At 41.3% G+C, this 22,524-nt stretch overlaps 1 protein-coding gene across 2 annotated transcripts in view; it reads left to right on the top strand.

Annotated features, from left to right (window-relative positions):
• The window catches only part of RYK (receptor like tyrosine kinase), a 96,816-nt gene that overhangs the window by 29,810 nt on the left and 44,482 nt on the right, over positions 1 to 22,524 (top strand). The window contains exons 2-8 of one of the 2 annotated variants that reach the window (XM_067538705.1): positions 737 to 858; positions 2,494 to 2,593; positions 4,099 to 4,233; positions 6,522 to 6,578; positions 8,469 to 8,613; positions 14,058 to 14,158; positions 21,607 to 21,732. In XM_067538705.1, coding sequence (XP_067394806.1) covers positions 737 to 858; positions 2,494 to 2,593; positions 4,099 to 4,233; positions 6,522 to 6,578; positions 8,469 to 8,613; positions 14,058 to 14,158; positions 21,607 to 21,732 — 786 coding nt within the window. Of the gene's footprint in view, positions 1 to 736; positions 859 to 2,493; positions 2,594 to 4,098; positions 4,234 to 6,521; positions 6,579 to 8,468; positions 8,614 to 14,057; positions 14,160 to 21,598; positions 21,733 to 22,524 lie in introns of both variants that reach the window. The other variant, XM_067538704.1, reaches the window with a different exon arrangement.

Genomic DNA, 22,524 nt, shown 5'->3' with positions numbered 1-22,524 from the left:
GACAGTATGTGGTTCATGAGATGAGGGATCAATTCATTACTGCCTGTAGTGATTCTTGTTAGTTTGTATAGCAGAGTGGCCAAACTGTGGCTTGTGAGCCACATGGGGATTTTTTTTACAGTTATAGTGTGGCTCGCAGAGCCCCTATGTCCCCTGCCACCGCCCTGTCTCTGCCTACCAGACTGGGATTGGGAGCTCAGAACTTTTGCCTTGCCTTGGTGGACGTAGAGAAGTATTTCTCAACGACCAGTCCATGGACCAGCACTGGTCTCTGAGATCTCCCTGACACAGTATAGGAAGCCTGAGATCTCCCTGACACAGTATAGGAAGCTGGTCCCTGGTATCAAAAAGTTTGAGAAAATCTGGGCTAGAGGATTCTGCCCAGTGTGGAGGAAGGTTTTGGGGAGTCAGTAAATCTGGCCACCAAATCCCTTTTGTTTCCCCTTTCTTGACCAGGTCTACCTTTCTGTCCTTAGAGTGTGAATTCCTCTTTTGAACTAATATTTTGTCAGGAATTTGAAGGACTTCTGAGCTCTGGCAAAAATGAGGGTATATCGCCACCTTGCATATAAAATAGAATTTATGAACTGTAGCATGTATTTTTAATATATATATAAAGCAAAGCTTCTAGTACAAAGAGTTAAGAATACTTCAAATAAGAGACTTTAATTGTGCTTCAGTTATTAGTGGTTTTTTCTTTCCTCACCTTATTTTCTCTAAATATTCTGATTTCCAGGTCTTGATGCAGAGCTATATTATGTGAGGAATGATCTTATTAATCACTACGCATTGTCCTTCAATTTGTTAATACCCAGTGAGACCAACAATCTTCATTTCAGTTGGCATGCTAAATCCAAGGTAAGCATAACCAGCTTGCATTACATACCTGAATGTCTTGCCTAGATTTTATGAAAAGATCAATGTCAGTAGTCAGATCACTTTTTGACTCTTTCCTTTGCACAAATTAGAAAACGTTAGCGCAAAAAGGATAGTTTAGTTTTTTATTCATTTAGTCAGATGGAACCAACTAATTGTGCTCAAGAAGAAATTAGATTGAGAGGAAAAGGGCATGGCTTGTTGGATACATAACATTTCTAAAATGTTCAAAATATTTTTAAATAAGTGTTCTTTGTAGCATTATTTTTTTTACTTCAAAATACATACATTTACAGATTACCTGTCTATCAAATGTGATGTTAGCAGTGAATTAAACATGAAACAGGCCTTTGAAAACTTGGAAAACTTGTGTTCTGGGGATTCCTAGAAAGACATGTTGCTTGAGGGAAGAGAGGGTATTTAGAGATCAGTGTTAAACCTCTGTAAGATGGGGAAGGGAAGACAGCTTTTATTTCACATATCCATTATAACTGGAGTGTTCAGCAACAGCCATAGTAAAGTTGTCTTGGCATTTCCATTTTAAAGGATTTTCATTTACTTATAACTTCAACTCTGCAGCTGAAATTTTTGCAGCTGAAATTCTGTCTAGTCTGCCTGAGGATGAATGTTTTTGTAAAGTTTGAACCACAATGGTTTTGCTGGGCTTGAGTAAGTCAATAAAAAATGTTTGACTTTATATAAATAAAGCCTCTTAACGGATGCTTTCTGCCAGGATTCTTGTTCCTGAGTTGTAGTTTCCTACTGTAAGGGGGAACTATTGGCCACTGAAAGCAGCAGTAGCAGCTGGGTACAGTGCAAGCCAGACCCCGTTTTGGGCATTGCATGCCACTCTCACAGGCTATACAGACTGAGAAATCCAGTCATTTCCTTCTTGATCATGGTCAAGGCAGAGTTCCCTATTGCCAAAAATAGAGCTGTTGATTCAGCTGTGAATTACACGTGTCATTTACAAAACTCCAAGTTACAGGAGTGTGCATGCACATGCATTTTTAGTAGGATTTTTTGAGTTCCTATGAAAACCTATTTAATTCCCTGAACATGCATAGCCCAGCCCACCTCCAGTGAGAACTTTGACAAAAATTGCTCTTTAAAAGAACTCTGTGTGTGTGTGTGTGTGTGTGTGTGTGTGTGTGTGTGTGTGTGTGTGTGTGTGTGTGTGTGTGTGTGTGTGTGTGTGTGTGTGTGTGTGTACACAAAGTGCAATATTCAAAGGTACATAGATTGGGAAAACCAATCTGTATTGGCTTGGACATTGCTCAATGAAGTCGTCTTCTTCCTGTTAGTTTTTACTTTACATCCAGGCATTTTGACTGTAGAGCTAGCTGTTTTTAAAAACAAAACCAAACAAACCCCCTTAGGTTTAAAACAAAACGGCGAAATAATTTTTATTTGCCTTACACTCAACAATGGATGAAATATGCAACTAACTTGGGGGAGTACTATGCAATCTGCGCTGTGAAAATCAAGCCTCTTTAGGTGACAAATTTGAAGTACTTTAAAATCACTAGTAAAAATTTTGGGTTTATTTTATCTTGAATAAAAAATTCTTGAAAAGGTGTTAATGCCAATTTACCTTTCTCCCACATATTGTTACAGGTTGAATATAAACTGGGATTTCAGATAGATAATGCTATGGCTATAGATATGCCTCAGGCTAACATTTCTGTACAAGGAGAAGTCCCTCGTGCATTATCAGGTGAGTAAACAGGCTTTCAGCTTTGAAGGCACAAGCATAGTACTACCATGAATATTGTTTTCTGGCACTCAATAACATTTCCTACTTTCCTCAGAAATGCATACAGTGTAATTTCATGTAGTTTTAGTGGTACATAACATATAAGATATGACAGTTATGTCCTATTTAGATATTTCTGTATATAGAAAAATTCAACACTTGTATCTCATTTGATTTAGATGCACTGAGATGGGATAAGCAAATTCTACTTTCTGAAACATGCTAAACAAAAAAAATCAAATAGTGAGAATTCCAAGCCTTTCTGATTGCATGCATTTTTTTTATTTCTATTAGCTAGTTGTTTAGCCGTTTGTTTCTATTAAACAACATTTTCTTAGTGATTGTTCTTCACAGGTTTAGCATATGCTTAAGTATTCACAGTGAATAATGGTGGCTCCTTGTCAGAAGGGAATTATAAATTGGAAGTTCCGGCTCTGCTCAAGAATAAATCTTCTCCCCTCTTTTTGGGGAAAAAGGATACAAATTTTTCTCCAAAGGGAAGCATCAAATTCCAAGAGTAGATACAAGGTTTCTATTCTAGTTTGGCCAAGATGGCCAACAGTTGTGCAGATTTTAATCCTACTTCTCTAGTGTCTGGATAAGTAACTTAATGATTTTTAAAAAGAAAAGTAGTAGAAATAAGTTTAACACGTTAAGGACATTGTTATGCATTATAAAAAATCAAAACAACTATTTGGGTGTATATTTGTTCCTCTCTAGACCCTGTGTTAGAAATACAACTGCATTGTGTGGGGTTTGCACAAATGTGTTCATCTGCCGCTGCTGCTGCAGTGGTTAAGTAACAGTTACTGGGCCTGATTCTCCACTGTCTTGTATGCTTTGGAGTTACTTGTACCTGTGCACAGTGGATGTAAAATGCTGCCATTTTGCTTTTTGTATCGTTTTTATCCTCTTTGTACAGGTAAGCAGTAGAGACTCAAGCCTATTTCTGCAGTTGCTGTGACCTTAGTGATATTGATGCATAGCCTTGAAAACAGACCGTCATATTAATTTAAGCTACATTTTTAGACAATTTTGCTGAGGTCAAATTGGGTGCTGTCAAAAATACCACCTTGATGGTTTTAAAAAATAAGAGGAAATTGAGCACATCTGCGTGTGCTCCAAGGATAGCTAGGACAACACTGAGCCTCTGCATGTGATTCATTAATATTTGGTAACTGCAATGCAGAGTGGATGGCTAATGGTTGTTTACTTATAGATACTGTGTGTATTTGAGATCTGTAAACTTCAGTATTGTTTGTATAATTAATATATTTGAAAGCTTGTCCCTAAAATGCCCTAAGTGTTCCCAGAAATTACACAGTTTGAACACCAAAGTGAAATTCTAAGCAAATGTTTGTTTAAAAAAACCACACACAACAAAATTCTGTATCACTTGAAGATTATGTTAAGAAATTGTTGAAATATATTGTAAACAATGCCTGTCTTTCATTCTCTATTTGCAGTGTTTCGTGTTGAGCTCTCCTGCACTGGCAGACTAGACGCTGAGGTTACAATATTAATGCAGCTCAACTTGACAATAAATTCCTCAAAAAATATCACAGTCTTAAATTTCAAACGAAGGAAAATGTGCTACAAAAGTAAGAGATCTAGCTTGCAAGATTCAGCAACGTTTAGCGTTATGGGGAGGAAAAAGAAGCGAGGGGAGAGAGATTATGGTTGTGTGGGTGTGGTATAAGCATCCCTCCGAATGGAACGTGACAATAGAGGGAGGGAAGGGTAAGATCTCTTGCTTTCCAGAGAAATAAGGGAACTTTGGATAAAGGAGAATGATGAGGAAACATATGGATATTCTAAATTTTACACAGAACTGGGAAGGAAGGGCTGAAAAGGGTGGTTGATGGGCTTTAATTGAATAAGTGGCTTTATATTACGGAGATAGTGGTTGCAGCTTCATAGTTAAGACTGAGTTTGGCATTTAAAGCAGGGTTACCACCACTTATGTCTGGAAAAACTAATCTCCCCAAAATTACAGCATTTTGAATATAAAAAACTTCTCTGAGAATTTAAAAGTAAATCTTCTAAAGTAAGTTAAAATGACTTTAAAATGGGTCACTTAAATTTGGCACCTTGCACTAATTTTATTATACTGGAAGTGGTTTAACTGCTCTTTTGTCCTCCGTAACAAAGGGAAGACGTTTTTTGTCTTTTATGATCTTAAGTAACAAAATGATGCAGACTTTTCAAACTTCCCATATAATTAAACCACTGAAACCGTGAGAACAGCCACATTTGAAGATTTTCCCCCCACGATTAATGCTTCTCTTTTGCTACTTTTCATAACTGAACACTTCTTTTACTGGAGTCTGCAGCCATTTTGAAAGAGGGTAGGTTTTAGCATTCAGAATATTTTCTTCGATCTCCAATTTTCAATAGACTGCTTTTAGCAAAGGTGGCCACTACGTTGGTTCCTTTGCTCCTCGTACTTCAGTCTTCTGACAGCATTTGGCAGGGAGCGAGGTGGGCAGTGTGTCAGTCGCCATCTACCCTAAGGACAGCCTGGCTTCACCTTCATTTGGTTATGAATTTCCAGAGGGACGTTTTTAGAAAATGTGAACAAAAAAGCAGTTAAAAACCACTTTTAGTACAATAACATTAATTCAAGGAGAGTAAAAGCTGGTGTTTTGCAGGAAAGTAGTTCTTAGTGGAAAATTGGTTTTGAAGCCTTAGGATGATTTGAAAAATAGCCCTAGCCTGTACCGGTAGTCCTTTGATTTTGTTAGGTACTTTAAAATCAGCATTCTAAGTGAAGGAAGGCTGTGCAGCTTACACATACATGACTGAGCTGCTGAATGTGCAGAGGAAATGTCTCTAAAATATCATGCAATTGCTAAAGTGTGGGGCTGGAGAATGTCCTTAATTTTGCAGAGAACGTTTTTATTCAGTGCATGTTGCCTAAAAGTGCCTAAATGCCTCAGTTGATGCACGTTTTGTAAGATGGGTATCAAATGGAACAGAGCTGTACGGGGTTCCTTGCCTCATTTGGTGCACATCTTGTAGATGTGCAGGGACTCAGTAATGGCTCTTCATGAGCCCGTCTCCTAAGGTAGAAAACTGCACCGTAAAAACTGCACAGGCACGGTCATCTGTGGAACTTGTAAGATGCATGAAGTAAGGGATTCTGATAGTTTTACCTCTTCCTTTTCTAAGTAAATTTTATCAGAAACAATGTGAGCAGCCCTTTTCACTGTGCTGAAATTCAGCCATAATGCACCCCTACATTCAGTTAATAAAATGAGCTCTGTTGGGGCAAAGCAGTGGAAACGGAGTAGATCTCAGTTGTACATACAAAACCATGCACAACTGAATACAGCTATACAGAATCTTATAGAACTATGAAACTACTGTTCTGCAGTGTACTATGTATTAATCCCATGGCTACTTTACTAATGCCAACATTTAATTGAACTGTGCATGTGAAAATCCATGTTTTTCAAACATTTAAACTTCTATTGTTCTTGAAAATTAGCGTAGACACTAGTCCTCAATAAAAAACTTGGAATACCTGTAAAGTTCCAGATATCCAAAATGCAGCTGGCTGAGAATTTGTTGACGAAGGTTTTACAGCATCATTTTTCCCACCCATTATATTAAAGCACTGGATTAGAAGACTCTCAAACCTGAGGTTGGTGGAGGGAGACTCTCAGCTGAAATGAATGGCAAATTCAATTGGAAAGGAGAATTTTTGTGTGTTAACAGCATTAAAAACATAGTTATAATGGAAATCTGAAATTAAACAGTGGGGTTTATTTCAATCTGCCTAGTTAGGAAAACGTATTTTTGTAGAACTGGACAAGGTGATTCAGTGTAAAGGAATTACAATACGAAATGTGTACTAGAACTTCACGGTTTTCTCTTGTCCATTTAGAACTTGAACAAGAAGTAAAAACTCCAACATCTGACAAAAACAGCAGCAAAGCTATTTGTAAGTAATATTAAGGGCACTTATCACTCTTGGCATAACTTAATAGGAAACTTGTGATGTATCTTCTTTATGAAGGGAATGCTGTGAAAACAGTAACTTCCATCAAGTTCAGATTTTAGAGACCAGCTTTTTGCAGTTTTGTTAATCAACTCCATTCTCCTCTTCCGTCAGCATTATGTGGTAGGGGGGATGGGTTGTTCTTGGGTTAATCACAACTTTTCTCTAATACCTCAAAACCTCTGGAGTCATGTATCAAAGCCGATCTGTTTCTGACCTTTAGAATCTGTTGTGTTTGTCGTTTAACTTGCAGAAGTAAGTGTGCAGAGTGAAGTGACCTCGGCCCTTTTAATCTCCCCAACCCTATTCAGAGTTGAACATGCCAACCGCAGCAATGCTAGCCCCTGTTGTGGTACCCATAACATAAGCATTTTGTAAAAATCCTTTTGGAACTCGGTGGGCAGCTTGACTCAGTTTCCTGTGATGCTCATTTTTTATTTAATTATCCCTTGCACTTTTTGTTGCCTAATATGGGCATCATTTAAAATCATTGGGGGGAGTGGGTAGGGACCTCTTACTAAAATAGGAGTAAGTCCTGCCTTCTTAGCACCAGTAGAGGGCAGGCATGACAGGCTGCTACTTTGTGCTGACAGAAGCCTCCACAAATCAGTGCAGTTGAGGTTGGTTGGTTAAAAAGGCAGACTTAATCACCTGCAAATGCTGCTGCATTAAACAAGGAGTGGGAAAGGCACCAGGAATCCCACCCATGAGGCTTGTTAAAGGTAGAGAATGAGGTGCCCTTGAGCTACAGGCTAGGGAGCCATGTGAACTTCTGTGCATTAACCTGCCACTTCCCTCCAATAAGAGGTCTTAAGTGTGATTCTCACTGCTATATATGGGTGAATTGGACTTCTCCTTGATACAAACAGGTGTGTCTTTGTGCTAGAGAAATGGAATTGTTGTCTCTACCAAAGTGTGAAAGAACTAGTGGAGAGGGTCAGACCCCCCAGGTGGCTGGTTTGATGGCAGGTCTCTCAGCTCCCCCATGTGTACTGGTATAGCTATAGTTCCAGAGGGGTAGCCGTGTTAGTCTGTATACAGCAAAAACAACGAGAGTTCTGTGGCACTTTAAAGACTAACAAATTTAATATTTGCAGGCATAAGCTTTCGAGAGACTTCAGTTCTCTTCTTCAGATGCAGTAATACAGAAAATAGGTAACAGAGGCATCTTATAGATATCCAGGTGCATGCCTGGATGCCTCTGTGTTACCTATTTTCTGTATTACTGCATCTGAAGAAGAGAACTGAAGTCTCTCGAAAGCTTATGCCTGCAAATATTAAATTTGTTAGTCTTTAAAGTGCCACAGAACTCTCGTTGGGATAGCTATAGCATTTTTTGTGGGGAGGGGATTGTTAGTTTCCAGTAAGCAGCCTCCCAGATCAACGGTTTGGAGGCACCTGCCCCCTTTGCATTTAGCTGGAGGGCACGGGGGCATCCTGGGTGAATATATGACGGCACCGGTTGGGTTGCTGGTCCGTGTCTTGACCTTGGCTTAATGCAGTAGGATTCTGAGAGATTTTTCTTGTTAGAATATTGTGATCTTTTGCTGAGTCTGCTTTCTCTGTCCTATACTGACCCCTACTGGCAAAAGTCTTTAAATCTTTGCTTAATGGAAAGCTAAAAATTGAGACCTCTCAGGGCTGCCTTTCTTTGGCCCTGTTCGTTTAGACTGGTGTAAAAAAGTTCTAGTATTAGACTGAATTAAAAATACAAACATATTCCTTGCATAATCATATATTAACTCATTTGAAATGGATAAATTTAATGTCTTTTTTTGTTGTTGTTGTTGAGAAAAGTATGTTTCAATGACATGTTTTATCCTTCCATTTCAGTTGATCCTGTAAATGCAGCTCCCACAACTTCTACCCGGGTGTTTTATATCAGTGTAGGGGTTTGCTGTGCTGTTATATTCCTGGTGGCAATAATATTAGCTGTCTTGCACCTTCATAGTATGAAAAGAATAGAGTTGGATGACAGGTAAAGTACACAGTCTTCTTTTCACATACAGTTATTTGACATTTGTGAAGGCTTCTATGAGTTATGTGCAAAAATAGAGAGAGAGAATCACTTAAAAGCTGAAGAACTAAATTGTCACTGCTTGCTTTTCATTGTACCTTCCTTCTTTCCTCATACTTAAACAGTTTTGTCTCCCGACCTCTGGGTTCCTTGAAGTAAGCTAAGGTGACTGCAGCAACAGTTCATAGCACTGGATAAGTAAAAATGCAATGACTGGGAATGGTGGTAGTTTGGGTGCCCTCCAGTCAGTCAGGATCCAGTGGCAGCTCCTCTCTGGTGTGTGTTTTGCCAGAGCTGGTCATGCTTTGGCACTTTGCTTCGGACCTGTTTAATTTGAAGTTGTCAGTTTTTTCTCCAAATGGTCAAAACAGAAGATGTAGGCCCAGCTACAGCCTGTATAAGACTGTTGCAGCCAAATGTTTGGTAGTCTTCAGTTGTACCCTGGGCCATAAAGTGGCAGCATCTAGGTCAACAGCTGTGGCCACACCAGCATTGGTTCGGTATGCTTCTGGACCTCTCAGTGGTAGCTCCAATCATGCTCCCGCCCTGCCCAGACTTGATTTCACAGGACCACGGCCAGTTGCTTCACCTGAACCTTGCCTCCCTGCACCTGACGGCATGGGTTACTGCGTGGCTAAACCCAGAAGCACAGGCCTGCTCGGAATATGTCCAACAAGTCTTGCTAGATAGCAGAAAGCCTTCCACCAGGGCTACGTGGCCAAATGGAAGCGTTTCACTTGTTGGGCCTCTGAGCGGAATCTGCTCCATACGTTGTATGTTAGGCAGGCCTATGCCTTCTATATTGAAAGGACTAAGCCCTTTCATAAATCTGTGCAACTCTTTGTAGCTGTAGCGGAAAGGATGACAGGGCTACCAGTGTCTTCCCTAAGAATCTTGTCCTGGATAACCTCCTGTATCTGGACTTGCTATGAGCAGACAAAAGTTCTGCCTCTGACCATCATGATGATTCATTCCATGAGAACCAAGCTTTGTCAGCAACATTCCTCGCTCAAGTACCAATCCAGGCCATCTGCAGAGCTGCCAAGTGGTCATACATTCATGTCCCACTATGCCATCACCCAGCAGGCCCATAACAATGCCAGTTTCCGGAGAGCGGTGTTGGAGTCAGCACATCCATGAACTCCAAGCCACCCTCCTTACCCCTCTGTCGAAGTTACTGGGAAGAAGGAACTAAGAGGGTGTGGAGTCGGCAGTGCCTCTTATACTGGTGCATACGTGCGTGGCTCCAGAGGGCACTAGAGCTAGCTCTATGGATACTGCTGAGTGAAAAATTTCCAGCACCTGTGTACACGGTGAGCACACACTTAGTGTGGAATGGACATGAGCAACACATCTCGAAGAACAATAGTTACAAAAAGTTAGTAATTGTTTTTCTCTAGTGCCTGACTCTTCCAGTGCAGAGATCCAGCAGAACAGAGGGACGTTACAATGTAGCCCCTGATCCTCCCCATTTCCTGTTAATTACAAAACATACCAGGAACTTATGTATGGATAGCCACCTCTCTGGGAATTCAAGTAGAACTGGTTCAAGACAAGTTCAATTTCTTCACAAGTTAGTGAATATTTTACATACCTAGAGTGTTTTTATGCAAAAAATGTGATTTCTTGGAGCCTACCAAAATCCTTTGGCAAGCTCCATCCTCTGACACCCGCTGCCAAAAGGAGTGAGAAAAGGAACCAAGTTCCCTCGCAAGGGTATGAATATTTTTATTCACATCCAGTTCCAGGATTTCTGGTAGTGACCACAGTGAATGAAAAAGCAAAACAAGGGCAGTCTAAATCTACTGCCAAAGACTGGTGCAAAGAAATTAGATTCGTTTGGGAGGGAGGTTTGTTTGTCGTCAGGATTGCAGTTCAGAATTGCAAACCACCAGGATCTGTTGGATTGCTATGATTACTCCAATTGGGACTTAGTACTAAAATTTCTAGACAAGTTGGCAGATGAGGCTAAGGAGGAATACAAAGCACTTATCAGTGAAGACCACCTGGTAGCATCTGGTCATTGAGAAGATTCAGTCCCTCTTACTTTCATTGATCCTGCTGATCAACAAGGACAAATCTGTTCTTCATGTACAGAAAATCAGATTCATAGGAGAGGTTCTTGACTTGACCTCAATGAAAGCATATTTACTTCAAGCCTGGTTTCGGGCAATATTGGCCTTGTGCAAAGATTTCAGGAGGAATTGCCTGAAACTTCTAGGGCGTGTGACAATTTATACATATATGATGTAGCATGCTAGATTAGACTTCATTTCAGTCAGGCAGAGGTGGTTAAAATCTGTCCTTCTCATCATCTACTGGACATGCTGGTTCATGAACCTGCAAGTATCATGTCATCCCTGCACTGGTGGATGGACTGTGCCAATGTATGCAACAGGGTTCTTCTTGCTCCAACCCCACTTTCTGTGACCCTAGTCACTCATGCTTAATTTCTCCGTTGGGGAGCTCATTTGGGGAACTTTTGGGCTCAGGGTCTCTGGTCAGATCAGGATTTGCCCTCCATATCAGTCCTGGGGAGCTTTGAGTTATCTGTCTGGCTTGTCAAACGTTTCTTTCTCACAATTACAGGTTGTTTGGTGCAAGTGCTCAGAGGCAACACTGCTGCGATATCTTATCTAAATAAGCAGGGAAGTGCCAGGTGACACCCCCTCTCCCCCTTTGTCAAGAGGCAATGAACCTCTGGTCTTTTTGCATTAGGGAAGGAGATTATGCTCAGAGCATCTGACCTTCCCAGGTCTCCAAACTGTCTAGGAGACAATCTCAGCAGATTGTTATCAAAGATCACAAATGGTCCCTCAGATCCGACATAGCAAAATCTGTTTTTCAAATTTGGGGAATGCCAGAAATAGACCTATTCACCACCGCAGAACAGGAAGTGTCATCAGTTCTGTTTGAGGGCAGGTCACAGCCTGGGGTCTCTGCCAGATTCCTTCCTACTATCCTGGAAAGGGAAATTCCTATACATTCCCCTCCCTCAGTTCCTTATGGCTCCAAGAGTTTTGAGCAAGCTAAGACAGGATGTTAGATGGGGTGGGTTCTGAGTTACTACAGAGAATTCTTTCTTGGGTGTCTGGCTGGTGAGTCTTGCCCACGTGCTCAGGGTTTAACTGATCACCATATTTGGGGTCGGGAAGGAATTCCCCCCTGGGCAGATTGGCAAAGGGTCTGGGGGTTTTTCGCCTTCCTCTGCAGGATGGGGCACGGCTCACTTACTGGTGGATTCTCTGTACCTTAAAGTCTTTAAACCATATTTGAGGACTTTAATAACTCAGTCAGAGGTCAGGAGTCTATTACAGGAGTGGGTGGGTAAGGTTCTGTGGCCAGTGTTGTGCAGGAGGTCAGACTGGATGATTATGTTGGTCCCTTCTGACCTTAGAGTCTGAGTCTGAGGATCATACCCTTCCAATTTTGATAGTATCAGCCTGGCCCGATCAGTGTTGGTTCTTAGAACTGTTGTCTTTCAGTTTGGCGTCCTATAACGTTCCCTCAAGTCTTGGACATCGTTTGCATACAATCAGACTCTGTGTCCCAGCCCTTTCAGCCTATGCTGATAGGTTGGATGCCAGTGGTTAACTCCCCAGGAAGCAGTCTGTTCACTTAGAGTTCAAAATGTTCTTTTAAATAACAGGAAACCTTCTACTAGAGTACATACCTCAAGAAATGGAATAGATTTTCAGTGTGGTCCCAGGAGAAAGATCTCTCCTTCATGGGCTCCAGTTCAGTTAACTTTGGATTTACCTGTTTCACCTAAAAGAAAAAACTGTCTGACAGTTCATCTGGCAGCTTTCTCTGCATTCCATCCTCCTATGAGGGAAAGATCTGTTTTTTCCCAGTCCTATGAATTTTAGGTTCTTGAAAGGCTTTGACAGGTTCTTCTCACATATTAGAGATCCTAGATGGTCCTGGGATCTGAATTTGGTTCTTTTGGTTTTAAAGTGGCCCCTTTTTGAATATATGGCTTTTTCTCATCTCTTACTGAAGGGAACATTCCTGGTAGCTATCACTTTGGCCAGGAGGGTAACAGAATTTGAGGCTTTAGTGGCTTGAAAGTTACTTTGTGTTTAGATCCCAAATTTCCTACCAAGGTGATACTGAATTTTCATCTCACTGTATACTTACCAACCTTTTTTCTGAAACTTCACTCTCAAAGATGAGAAAAACCTTCAGACTGTGGATGTTGGTAGGATGTTAGCCTTTTACCCAAGTCGGACTAAAGAGTTTAGAATGTCTCCAGTTGCTTGTCTCCTTTGACAGGATGAAAGGGCAACCTGTCATTTTGCAGAGGTTTCTTCTTGGATCGCCTCCTATATTTGTCTGTGCTATACTACTAATATTCCACTACTGCAAAGAGTTAACAAACAAAGCAATATCTGCTGTTTTCTTAAATCACAATCCCATCAATGACATTTGCAAGGCTGAGACTTGGTCATTGGCTCATACCTTCACCACTCATTATTATGTTCTTTCCCAGGCCTCGAGAGACAATTGTAGATTTGGGAGCTTGCAGTCCTTGTTTAGGTAGGCTCTGATACTCTCCTCCATCTTGAATTGCTTGTGAATCAACTAAAGTAGAATGGACATGTGCAAGTACTCGAATAATTAAAAGAAGTTACATACCTGTTTGGTAACTGTTTGAGATGTGTTGTATGTGTCCTTTCCATGACCCTGGCCTCCTCTTCCTCATTAGAGTTACAGCTAATACTGGCTTCTGGTGTGAAGGAACTGAGAGGGATCAGGGCAACTCTGCCCCTTTATACCCTAGCTAGCAACATGAGTGTGTGGAGGATATGGGTACTGCTTAGGAAAAAGTTATCTGGATTCAGTGCACTGATGCACACGCACCTAAAGTGGAATAGACCTGTGCAACACATCTGGAAGAACAACAGTTACTGAACAGGTATATAACCATCTTTACAGGTCTGAACCAAGGTGCATGTGTGTATGGAAATATGAACTGTACCTGTTTGCTGTATGCTTGGCTCAGACTCTTTTGTGGGCCTATTTCTTGAACATTATTCAACCACAATAAAAGATTACTATCAATTAAAAAAAGGTATGTGACTCTTCTTGGAGATAAGTAATGCTTTCTTTTCGCTACATATACCTTAACATTTCAACAAGGATTGAGAAAACTTAATGGAAAATAAATCTGTGCGCAAATCAAATAATGAAAATCATTAAATGTTACAGGAAAGTAGTGATAGGGTTGTGGAGACTCAAACTGTATAATATGGGAAATCACTTTGCTTTCCTTAGTGTCTCAGTACTGTTGATAATCTTCTATATTTTATTTTGATATGCTGGAATTTCTCTGATAGAATCTTAAGCATTTTCTTTTACAGAAGCAAGTCTGAATGTTTTGTCATTTTTTTGTTTTAAAACAGCATTAGTGATAGCAGTAGCTCACAAGGTTTATCCCAGCCCTCTACACAGACGACACAGTACCTGAGAGCTGACACCCCTAACAATGCAACACCAGTAACCAGTAAGTATTAATCTAATGACAAAAGTATATAACAGATGACCCTGGGTTGGCCTGGTGTCCCAGTGATTAGAAGTGCCCTAATGATGACATATTGACCAAGAGGAAGGAGCATGAAAAAGATCTGGGCTTGGCATCTGTTTAGCTTGTGTTTCTTGGGCCTAGAATACCAATTTGCCAGCCCAATTCTTCTTTGAGATCACAAGCATGGGTCTGATCTGGGTCAATATTTTCATTAATGACTTAGATAATGGAATGGAGAGTATGCTTATAAAATTTGCAGATGACATGAAGCTGAGGGGGGTTGCAAGCACTTTGAAGGACAGGATTAGAATTCAAAACAACCTTGACAAGATAGAGAATTGATCGGAAATCAACAAGATGAAATTCAATAAAAACAAGTGCTAAGTACTTCACTTAAGGAGGAAAAATCAAATACCCACTACAAAATGGGGATTAACTGGCTGGGGTGGTAGTAATGCTGAAAAGAAGCTAGGGGTTATAGTGGATCACAAATTGAATGAGTAAACAATGTGATGCAGCTGCAAAAAAGGGCTTAAAATCATTTTGGGGTGCATTAACTGGAATGTTGTGTGTAAGACACAGGACTTAATTGTCGTGCTCTGCATGGTACTGGTGAGGCCTCAGCTGGAGTATTTTGTCCAGTTCTGGGCACCACACTTTAGGAAGGATGTGGACGAATTAGAGAGATTCCACAGGAGAGCATCAACAATAATAAGTAGTTCAGAAAACTGATCTATAAGGAAAAGTTTAAAAAACGGGGTATTTTTAATCTTGAGAAAAGAAGACCGGCTTTGTGGGGGAGGGGCGGAGGAGGGACCTGATATGTCTTCAGTTACAGTAAGGGCTGTTATTAAGGACAGTGATCAATTGTTCTCCATGCTCACTGAAAGTGGGACAAGTAGTAATCTGCAGCCAGGGAGATGTAGGTTAGATATTAGGAAAATCTTTCCAATTGCAAGGGTAGTTAAGTTATGTAATAACCTTCCACTGGAGGTTGTGGAATCCTCGTCATTGGAGGTTTTTAAGAACAGGTTAGACAAACACCTGTCAGGGATGGTTTAGGTTTACTTGATCCTGCTCCAGTGCAGGGGAGCTGGACTTGATGATTTGTAGGGCTGGAAAGGGCCATGACATTTCTATGATTCTGTGCTGTCATTTTGCTAAGTTAGGCAAACTACATGGGGCTATTGGGTCCCAGACACATCAGTAAGAGCCTGTGGTTTTTCTGCCTATCCTTCAGTTAGATATTACTGCCTTTGGGGCCAGATCTCTCTACTCCTTTGCTTTGTCAGATGCATCTACTCTAGCTGTCTTTGGCCATGTCTGTGCTACAAACTTTAGTTGATGCCAGAACTGACTGGACTCCGGTGGAGTCTCAATAGGTCCTGGCTCATGGGGTAGCTGGACCCACCTCCTCTCCCTCCCCCTTGCTGTTCATGCCGGGGGCCTCTGACTTGGGCTCCTCAGAGGTATCCACAGTGGTCTGCATGGTGACAGTGGGGTGTCTGCCAAGTATGGCATGCAGCTTGTTGTAAAAGCGACTATTGGCCTCCCTGGGTATGCCTGATGCTGTTCCTTTGCTTTCATGTGATACTGCTGCTGGGCCTGGTCAGACCCCTTCTACATCCCCTGGGCAATCTGCAGATGGATGTTGATGTTCCTAAGGCTATAAGGCCTCTTCTCTCCACAGGCCCAGGAGATCCAATATCTCCTGTTTGCTCCAGGTCAGAGTACATCTGGCATACGTATCTGGCATGATCAACTGGGCAGTTGCACACAACAAAGGAAAGCTGCTAGGTGTGCTCACTGAGCTGTACAGCCAGGAAAAGGCATTTCAGAAATTTGCGGGGCTTTAAAGGGAAGGGAGGCCTTCTGGTCTTCATGACCCCTGGGCAGTGGAGTTCACACCAATTATGACCAGAACAGTCAGTGTTTGGCATTGTGGGACAGCTGACGGAGGACTGTTAGAGTTGACATAAGCAAAGCAGAGTCTACACTTGCGCTGCATTGACTTCAGTACATCAGCCATGGCTCAGTGTCGCTCGGGGGAGTGGTGGTACTGCTTCATAGTAATTGGATGCTTATATTGGTGGGAAACTGATTTAAGTTAGACATGTGCAAGGTGGATGCAAGGCAACTTATGTCAGCCTAACTCTGTAGTGTAAACCAGGCCTTTGCGTATCCACTGATGTCTTGCCTAAACTTGTGAGGAGCTTTTTTATGCAGTGCTTCAGGATTTCTTGAAATCAGCAAAGGGCCGTGTGTTGGAGAAAAAGATCTGCAGCGAGTGCAAGAGACCAGGTCAAGCATCTTCATTTAGGGTTCAGGTTTGGTCATCAGTATGATGTACTAACCCTTTTTTTCTAGGTGCTGTTTCTCTTCACGTTGCTGCTGCAAGTAGAACAGAAAATCAATGTAAAAGCTCTGCAAGTGTGGTAGTGTTTCAGCGTTTAATTGTGTTCTGTTTTGTCTGGAACGACCTGGTGATAGTGAAGAGCACTATAGTAACAGGAAGAATGAAGCAGCAGCAGAGTCATGGAGCATATGAGGGAAAATATAAGAACAGCCCCACTGGGTCAGACTAATGGACCATCTAGCCCAGTATCCTGTCCTCTGACAATGCCAGGTGCTTCAGAGGGAATTAACAGAACAGTCAATCATCGAGCCTCTGTTGTTCACTCCCAGCATCTGGCAAGCAGAGGGTAGGATCGCTCAGAGCATGGGGTTGCATCCCTGACCATCTTGCCTAATAGCCATTGATGGACCTGTTCTCCATGGACTTCTTATTCTTTTTTGAGTCCTGTTATAGTTTTGGCCTTCACAGCATCCTCTGGCAAGGAGTTCCACAGGTTGACTGTGTGTTGTTTGAAGTGCTTTCTTTTGTTTTTTTAAACCTGCTGCCTATAAATTTCATTGGGTGACCCCTAGTTCTTATGTTATGTGAAGGAATAAATAACTCTTCCTTGTTACTTCCCAATATGGTGTGGAGAAAGTGAATAAAGGATTAAGAGAGGAAACCAAGAAGTACTGAGGGAGCTGTAGATACAGGTTTGGGGAAGAGAAGCAGCTGGTGAAAAAGGCCCTGATCCTGCACCCACTGTAGTCAATGGGAAATTTGCCATTGATTTCCACGTTTGCCAGGTAAGGTCTTGGGAGAGGAAGGAAACATGGTCTTAAAAAATCAAAACCAAAATAACACCCTAAATGAAAATTGGAAAAGGTTGAGGAAATGGAGTGAAAAAGACAAACACAGATTCAGAGAGGACTATGGGAACTGAGCTGTGGAAGATGTGGGAAACCTGATGCTTGCCAACAATAAGGATTGCCTCTCTCCCCATGCCTTATTCACACAGCAGTGAGAGGGGAATCTGCTGGCAGGGCATTCTGTATATGGCTTGAGGATTCAGGGATTTTCTCCCCTCTGGTCAGAAAGAGCCCAGATTAGGTGACCACCTGGGCAGGCTGCAGAAATAGAACTTTTTGAAGAGGGGCTGCGAGCACGAATTCCATAATCAGACAGTGGACAGGTGCTTTTCTCATAGGTGGCTGGCTAGTGGAGTTCCTTTGGCTGGGCTTTTGTTGTAACATGGCTAGAGCTTTGTATAGGCTTCTTTTTTATTTAAATTGAAATAAATATAATTTCTGCTTTGGTTTATAATATCCAAATTTAGACCTGCCTACTGCACTTCTTGAACACAATCATATAATTATGACTAAAATTATTTTCTCCTAAATGATTAGCTTAATTGCATATAGTTTTTTTCTTATAGAAACATCCTTTAAAGGCTGGTCTAACTCACTTTTTCCATATAAAATATATGAAGCATTGAGTTAATAGTTTGATGCTATTTAAAGCTGTAGATCAGGTCCTTTGAGTCTATATCCACTAGAACATCTCTCCCAAATATTTAGTTCCATCAATATGCTTGATGCTTTACAGTACATATAATTAAAGACAGTCTCTGTCCAAGAGAACTCATAATCTAGAACAGTGGTGCCCAACCTTATTACACAGGAGGGCAGGTCACATAACCCTAAGCACAATCTTGTTTGGGCCAGGGAGATTCTACATATTTTAATAAGATTTAAAGTCACCTGTATTGATTTAAATTTCCAGTTCAGCTTGTTTCATATTTATTTAGGTTGTTTCTTTATGCAGCATTGTATGTTTGCCCACTTGTGTAAACTAAAATGGTGTAAGCATGCCGACAAAATGCTAATGAATTGGTTGTTAATATATTGTGTTGAAGCAGACTGCAGGCCTTATGAAATGTTCTGGTGGGCCATAGTTGGGCATTCCTGATCTAGAAGATAGACTCACACAAAGGCAAGATGATGAGGGAGAGTTCAGGGATGGTGTTAATGTATTAGTTTATAATTAACTTGTTGCCTGTGTTGTAGACGTCAGAGATGGGTTTTAAATGGGAACTTGAATGAGGAAGGGTAGTGGTTTGAATGGGAAGAGCTGGTGTAAAAAACAAAAGAAAAAAAAACCTGTAGAAAATGTGGTTTTTGATTGAAATTGAAAACCCAAATCTTTGGGCTGAAAATTTCAGTTTTTGATTAAAAAAAAAAATCAAAATTTGCCATGCAAAGCAGACACTTTTCACAAAAGTTTTCATTTGAAAACATGGTTTTTTGTCAGAGAAGCTTTGTCTGATTTGACTGGCTCTAGAATGGGTATCCTCAGTGTGTTCCGAAGGAGCATCGGAGGAAAAGCATGGAGTCGGGTATTGAGAGTGAGGAGGTAAAGGGCCTAGGGCTGGAGGTAATGTACTAAGGCATGAGCTCAGAGATGTAGGGTAAGGCAGCTCTGTGAAGGCTTTTCAAGCCAAATGTGAGGAATGTGAACTTGATGCTGTGTTTCAGAGAGAACCTGTTTAGAGAGCTCCAAAGAGGGGATGTCATGGCTAGTCTAGCAGGTGATGAGTATGACTTTAGCGGCTGCCTGTCACATGCACAGGGAGGGTATGAACTGTCAGTGAAGCCAGAGGAGGAATTAATTCCATCTTCCTATTAACCCTGCATATGGCCACTATGATGGCCTATTTGGAAAGGGTAAAACAGTAAATCAAATCACCTTTTTTTGTTCTTTCTTGACAATGCTCAGCGGTTTGCCTCAGCACTTGGCAGTTCTGTGTGCATTGGCTGAGAAGTTTCGTTTAGCAGTGGGATAAGTTTAGGTTTTAATCATCTTATTTCAGTATCCTGTTACCTAGAACAGGGTGAACATCTTAAAGTAAAAATATTAAAACATTCATTTCTTAAAAATGCACATATAACCAAAAAAGTTCCCGTTTATTCTTCTCACTGCTGTTCAGTGATGTTACTTCACCACCAGCACAGGATACCTGGAGACATTTCAGTGAAGCTCCCTCGCCTTCAGAAATAGTCTTCATCCCAAATAAGCATTCCTGTTGCTTCCAACATGGAGGCAGTTGTGCACCTATGAACTGAACACCACCAACTATCCTCAAAATTGCACACACTTGTCTCCCCCCTAACAAAGTGAATTTTGAGGTCTGAGAGTTCACTTTCATCTGACAAAATGCTTCTGAAAAGATGATCTACAAATAGAATTAAGAAAACTCATCCGTTTCAAAATTATGATGAATGCCCACAAGAGATCAGAGAAGGACATTAGCATACAATGATTTTAAATCTTTTTCCTAAGCCCCTGAAGTCACTTCAGCAGCTTCCACCCTAGTACGCACTATCCTGGTGATTATATCAAATGTAGGAGCAACCCTCAGTGGCGTACCGAGGGGGGGGGACCGAGAGGGAGCCATGCCCCCAGGCGCTGGCCTGGAGGGGGGGGTGTCGGCTGGATCCTCCTTGGAGGATCCGTGCCCTCCCCCCCACATCCCCAGTGGCCGCGCTGACCAGGTGGTGTGCCAACCACTCTGACCGGCCAAGTTTGTGACTGGCCCCCTGCCTCCCGTCCTCTTAGCCCCCGTGTTGGACACAACAAGGGAGCCGTGGGCCAGGTCAGCGTGTCCGCAGGGGATGTCAGCGGGGGGCGACTCCTCTGAGCAGGGCCTGGCCGGCACACTCCCCTGGCTGGTGCCCAGGTGCTTGGGCCCCTTGGTACGCCATTGCTGCCGCTCTCGCTGCCCCCACAGCAGGGTGGGGGAGAGCAGGAAACGGGCGCCAGGGGTGCTGCCACTGCTGCTGCCAATGGGGGAGGGAGGAACAAAAAAAAGTATTGGCCCCTGGGCACCGGAGAGCCACGACAAGCCATTGGCAACCCTGTGGTGTTTCAGATATCTTACACTTAGTTCCTTTAGGCAGGATCTGGGGCCCCTGGAAACCTCCTAATGAGTCTAAAAAAAGCCCTCACCTGGTGGTCTTTAGGCAGAGCCATATGCTCCAGCAGACTTTCTTGATTAATGGAATGTGCTTTGTACCACTTGTGAATGTATATGCAATAGTTAACTCTCCTGTGACATGGGTGTGAGGTTGAATATCTGTTTTGCTATCTTTGGATGAAAGATGCCATGTAAGTTAAATGATTGCACTGCACTGGTGGTGTTTCATAATCCAGATTCCTTTGGATCTTACAAAGGATCCTACTCTCAATACACACACTATTTATCTGAGACCGCTTTTACTTTTGTGCTTAACGACAATAAACATCAAACCAGATTTACTGTGGTGACTCTGCATCAGCATTCCATGGTGAGACTTCTTGCTAAATGGAGTTCAGTCTACACTTTTGTATTTTTAAGGATCTTTTACCTGTTGTCTGAGACCCACATGGATGGGGAAACAGTAGCAATGACTATACAGAAAATACGTGCACAAAGTAAACTGAAGAAAACATTTGTTTTTCTCTCTGACTTCCTTTGGTTTTAGTAATCTTAAGTGTTAACCTGTAACAATTTTCAGAGAAGTATGACTTTCAGGTTTTCTCTTTAAACATTATCTGTGGACTCCCATTACTACAATATCATTAAAACCTCCTGAATATATTCACCTCTTCAGAAGTCTCAAATGTCCAGAAGAGGGCACTGATAACTCTGTGCTTTTCAGATTGCTGTTGTAATCCATAGGAAAAAGTTGGCATCAGTGTAGCCATGTACTGCACAGTTCTGAGCATGATTATTTGTTTAGTTGCCCATCATGCTGTATATTTGGTTAAGGCAATAACTGGCTTTTAATATAGAACAAGGTAACCAAAGAAAAACTGAATGAGTTGATTCAGAATGACTGAACGCATGCTCACTTTAGAGGTATTTATATTCATGTAGCCTTTCTCAATATATTTTCCTGCTTGTATTTTATGCTAAAACCTAATTTGATTGTTTACAAGTAGGCATTAATTCTATGTTCTTTCCATCTGTAGGTAGTATTGAGGGAAGTGATGTGCTTGGATTCTCATTATAAGGGTATTTATATTGGTTTGTTTGGCTCTGCTGGCTCCTCAGGTTATCCTACGTTACGGATAGAGAAGAATGATCTTAAAAGTGTCACCTTGATGGAGGCAAAAGCTAAAGTGAAGGACATAGCAATCTCCAGAGAGAGGATAACTCTAAAAGATGTACTCCAAGAAGGTATTTACAAGACTGCTTCCCCAAACACTTGTTAGATACCATGTGTGGTGTGTTCTTTTATCATCTCATGGAATTTCTCTAATAATGTTACAAATGGACAGTAGATGTTACCTCTGAGCCTCATATGATTTTAGTGGAAGATGTAAGAAAATGATTAGGAACTTGAAATATCCATACCACTTGTCCAGCAATTCACTGCTGCTTTAAAAATGCTTTTCTCTTCCTTTCTGGTCTCAAGAATTTCTCAAACTAAATTATTGTGAAAGGTGGCATTTTAATTTGTCTTTCTTGATAATCTGTGACATTTAAATAAATCTTAGTGTTTGATCAGCCTCTCCCATCAAGTATGGGCTGATTACCACAACTGAAAGTGAGGCGCAAAATAACTCATTTTCCACTGATTGAGAAACTGCTTAACTGAAAAATTTGGTCAGCTTTTACATTGATCTTTGCAGTCTGCTTTTCAACTCTAGCCAAATGAGAGGTTGCTAAATGAAGACTCAAATGACTCCCACAATGTGAGTAATGAGTGCAGAATGAATGAACAGGTTATGGATGTGAAAGTTCACAAAAGGAGAGTTTGATTCTTTTCTGTCTGATTCAATGTGTTTCATTTTGAAAGCATACTTGTTGATTTATGTTGGCCTCAGTTTTGTATCTGGTAATGTAAAAGTCAAGAAACTGATTTTATTGTTTCATGTTCTCACAGTAATCTATACAGTTACAGTAGATCTACACTCTTGTGTGTCTTCTTTTGTGTCTTTTTTGTGTGTCTTCAAAACTATAGATTTG

Source organism: Emydura macquarii, unplaced genomic scaffold (assembly GCF_026122565.2).
Source record: "Emydura macquarii macquarii isolate MOO-44397 ecotype Brisbane River unplaced genomic scaffold, CSIRO-AGI_Emac_v2 contig_499, whole genome shotgun sequence".
Classification (NCBI taxonomy): domain Eukaryota; kingdom Metazoa; phylum Chordata; order Testudines; family Chelidae; genus Emydura; species Emydura macquarii.
The sequence above is the reverse complement of the archived record's forward strand: the minus strand, read 5'-3'. Positions and strand labels throughout refer to the sequence as shown.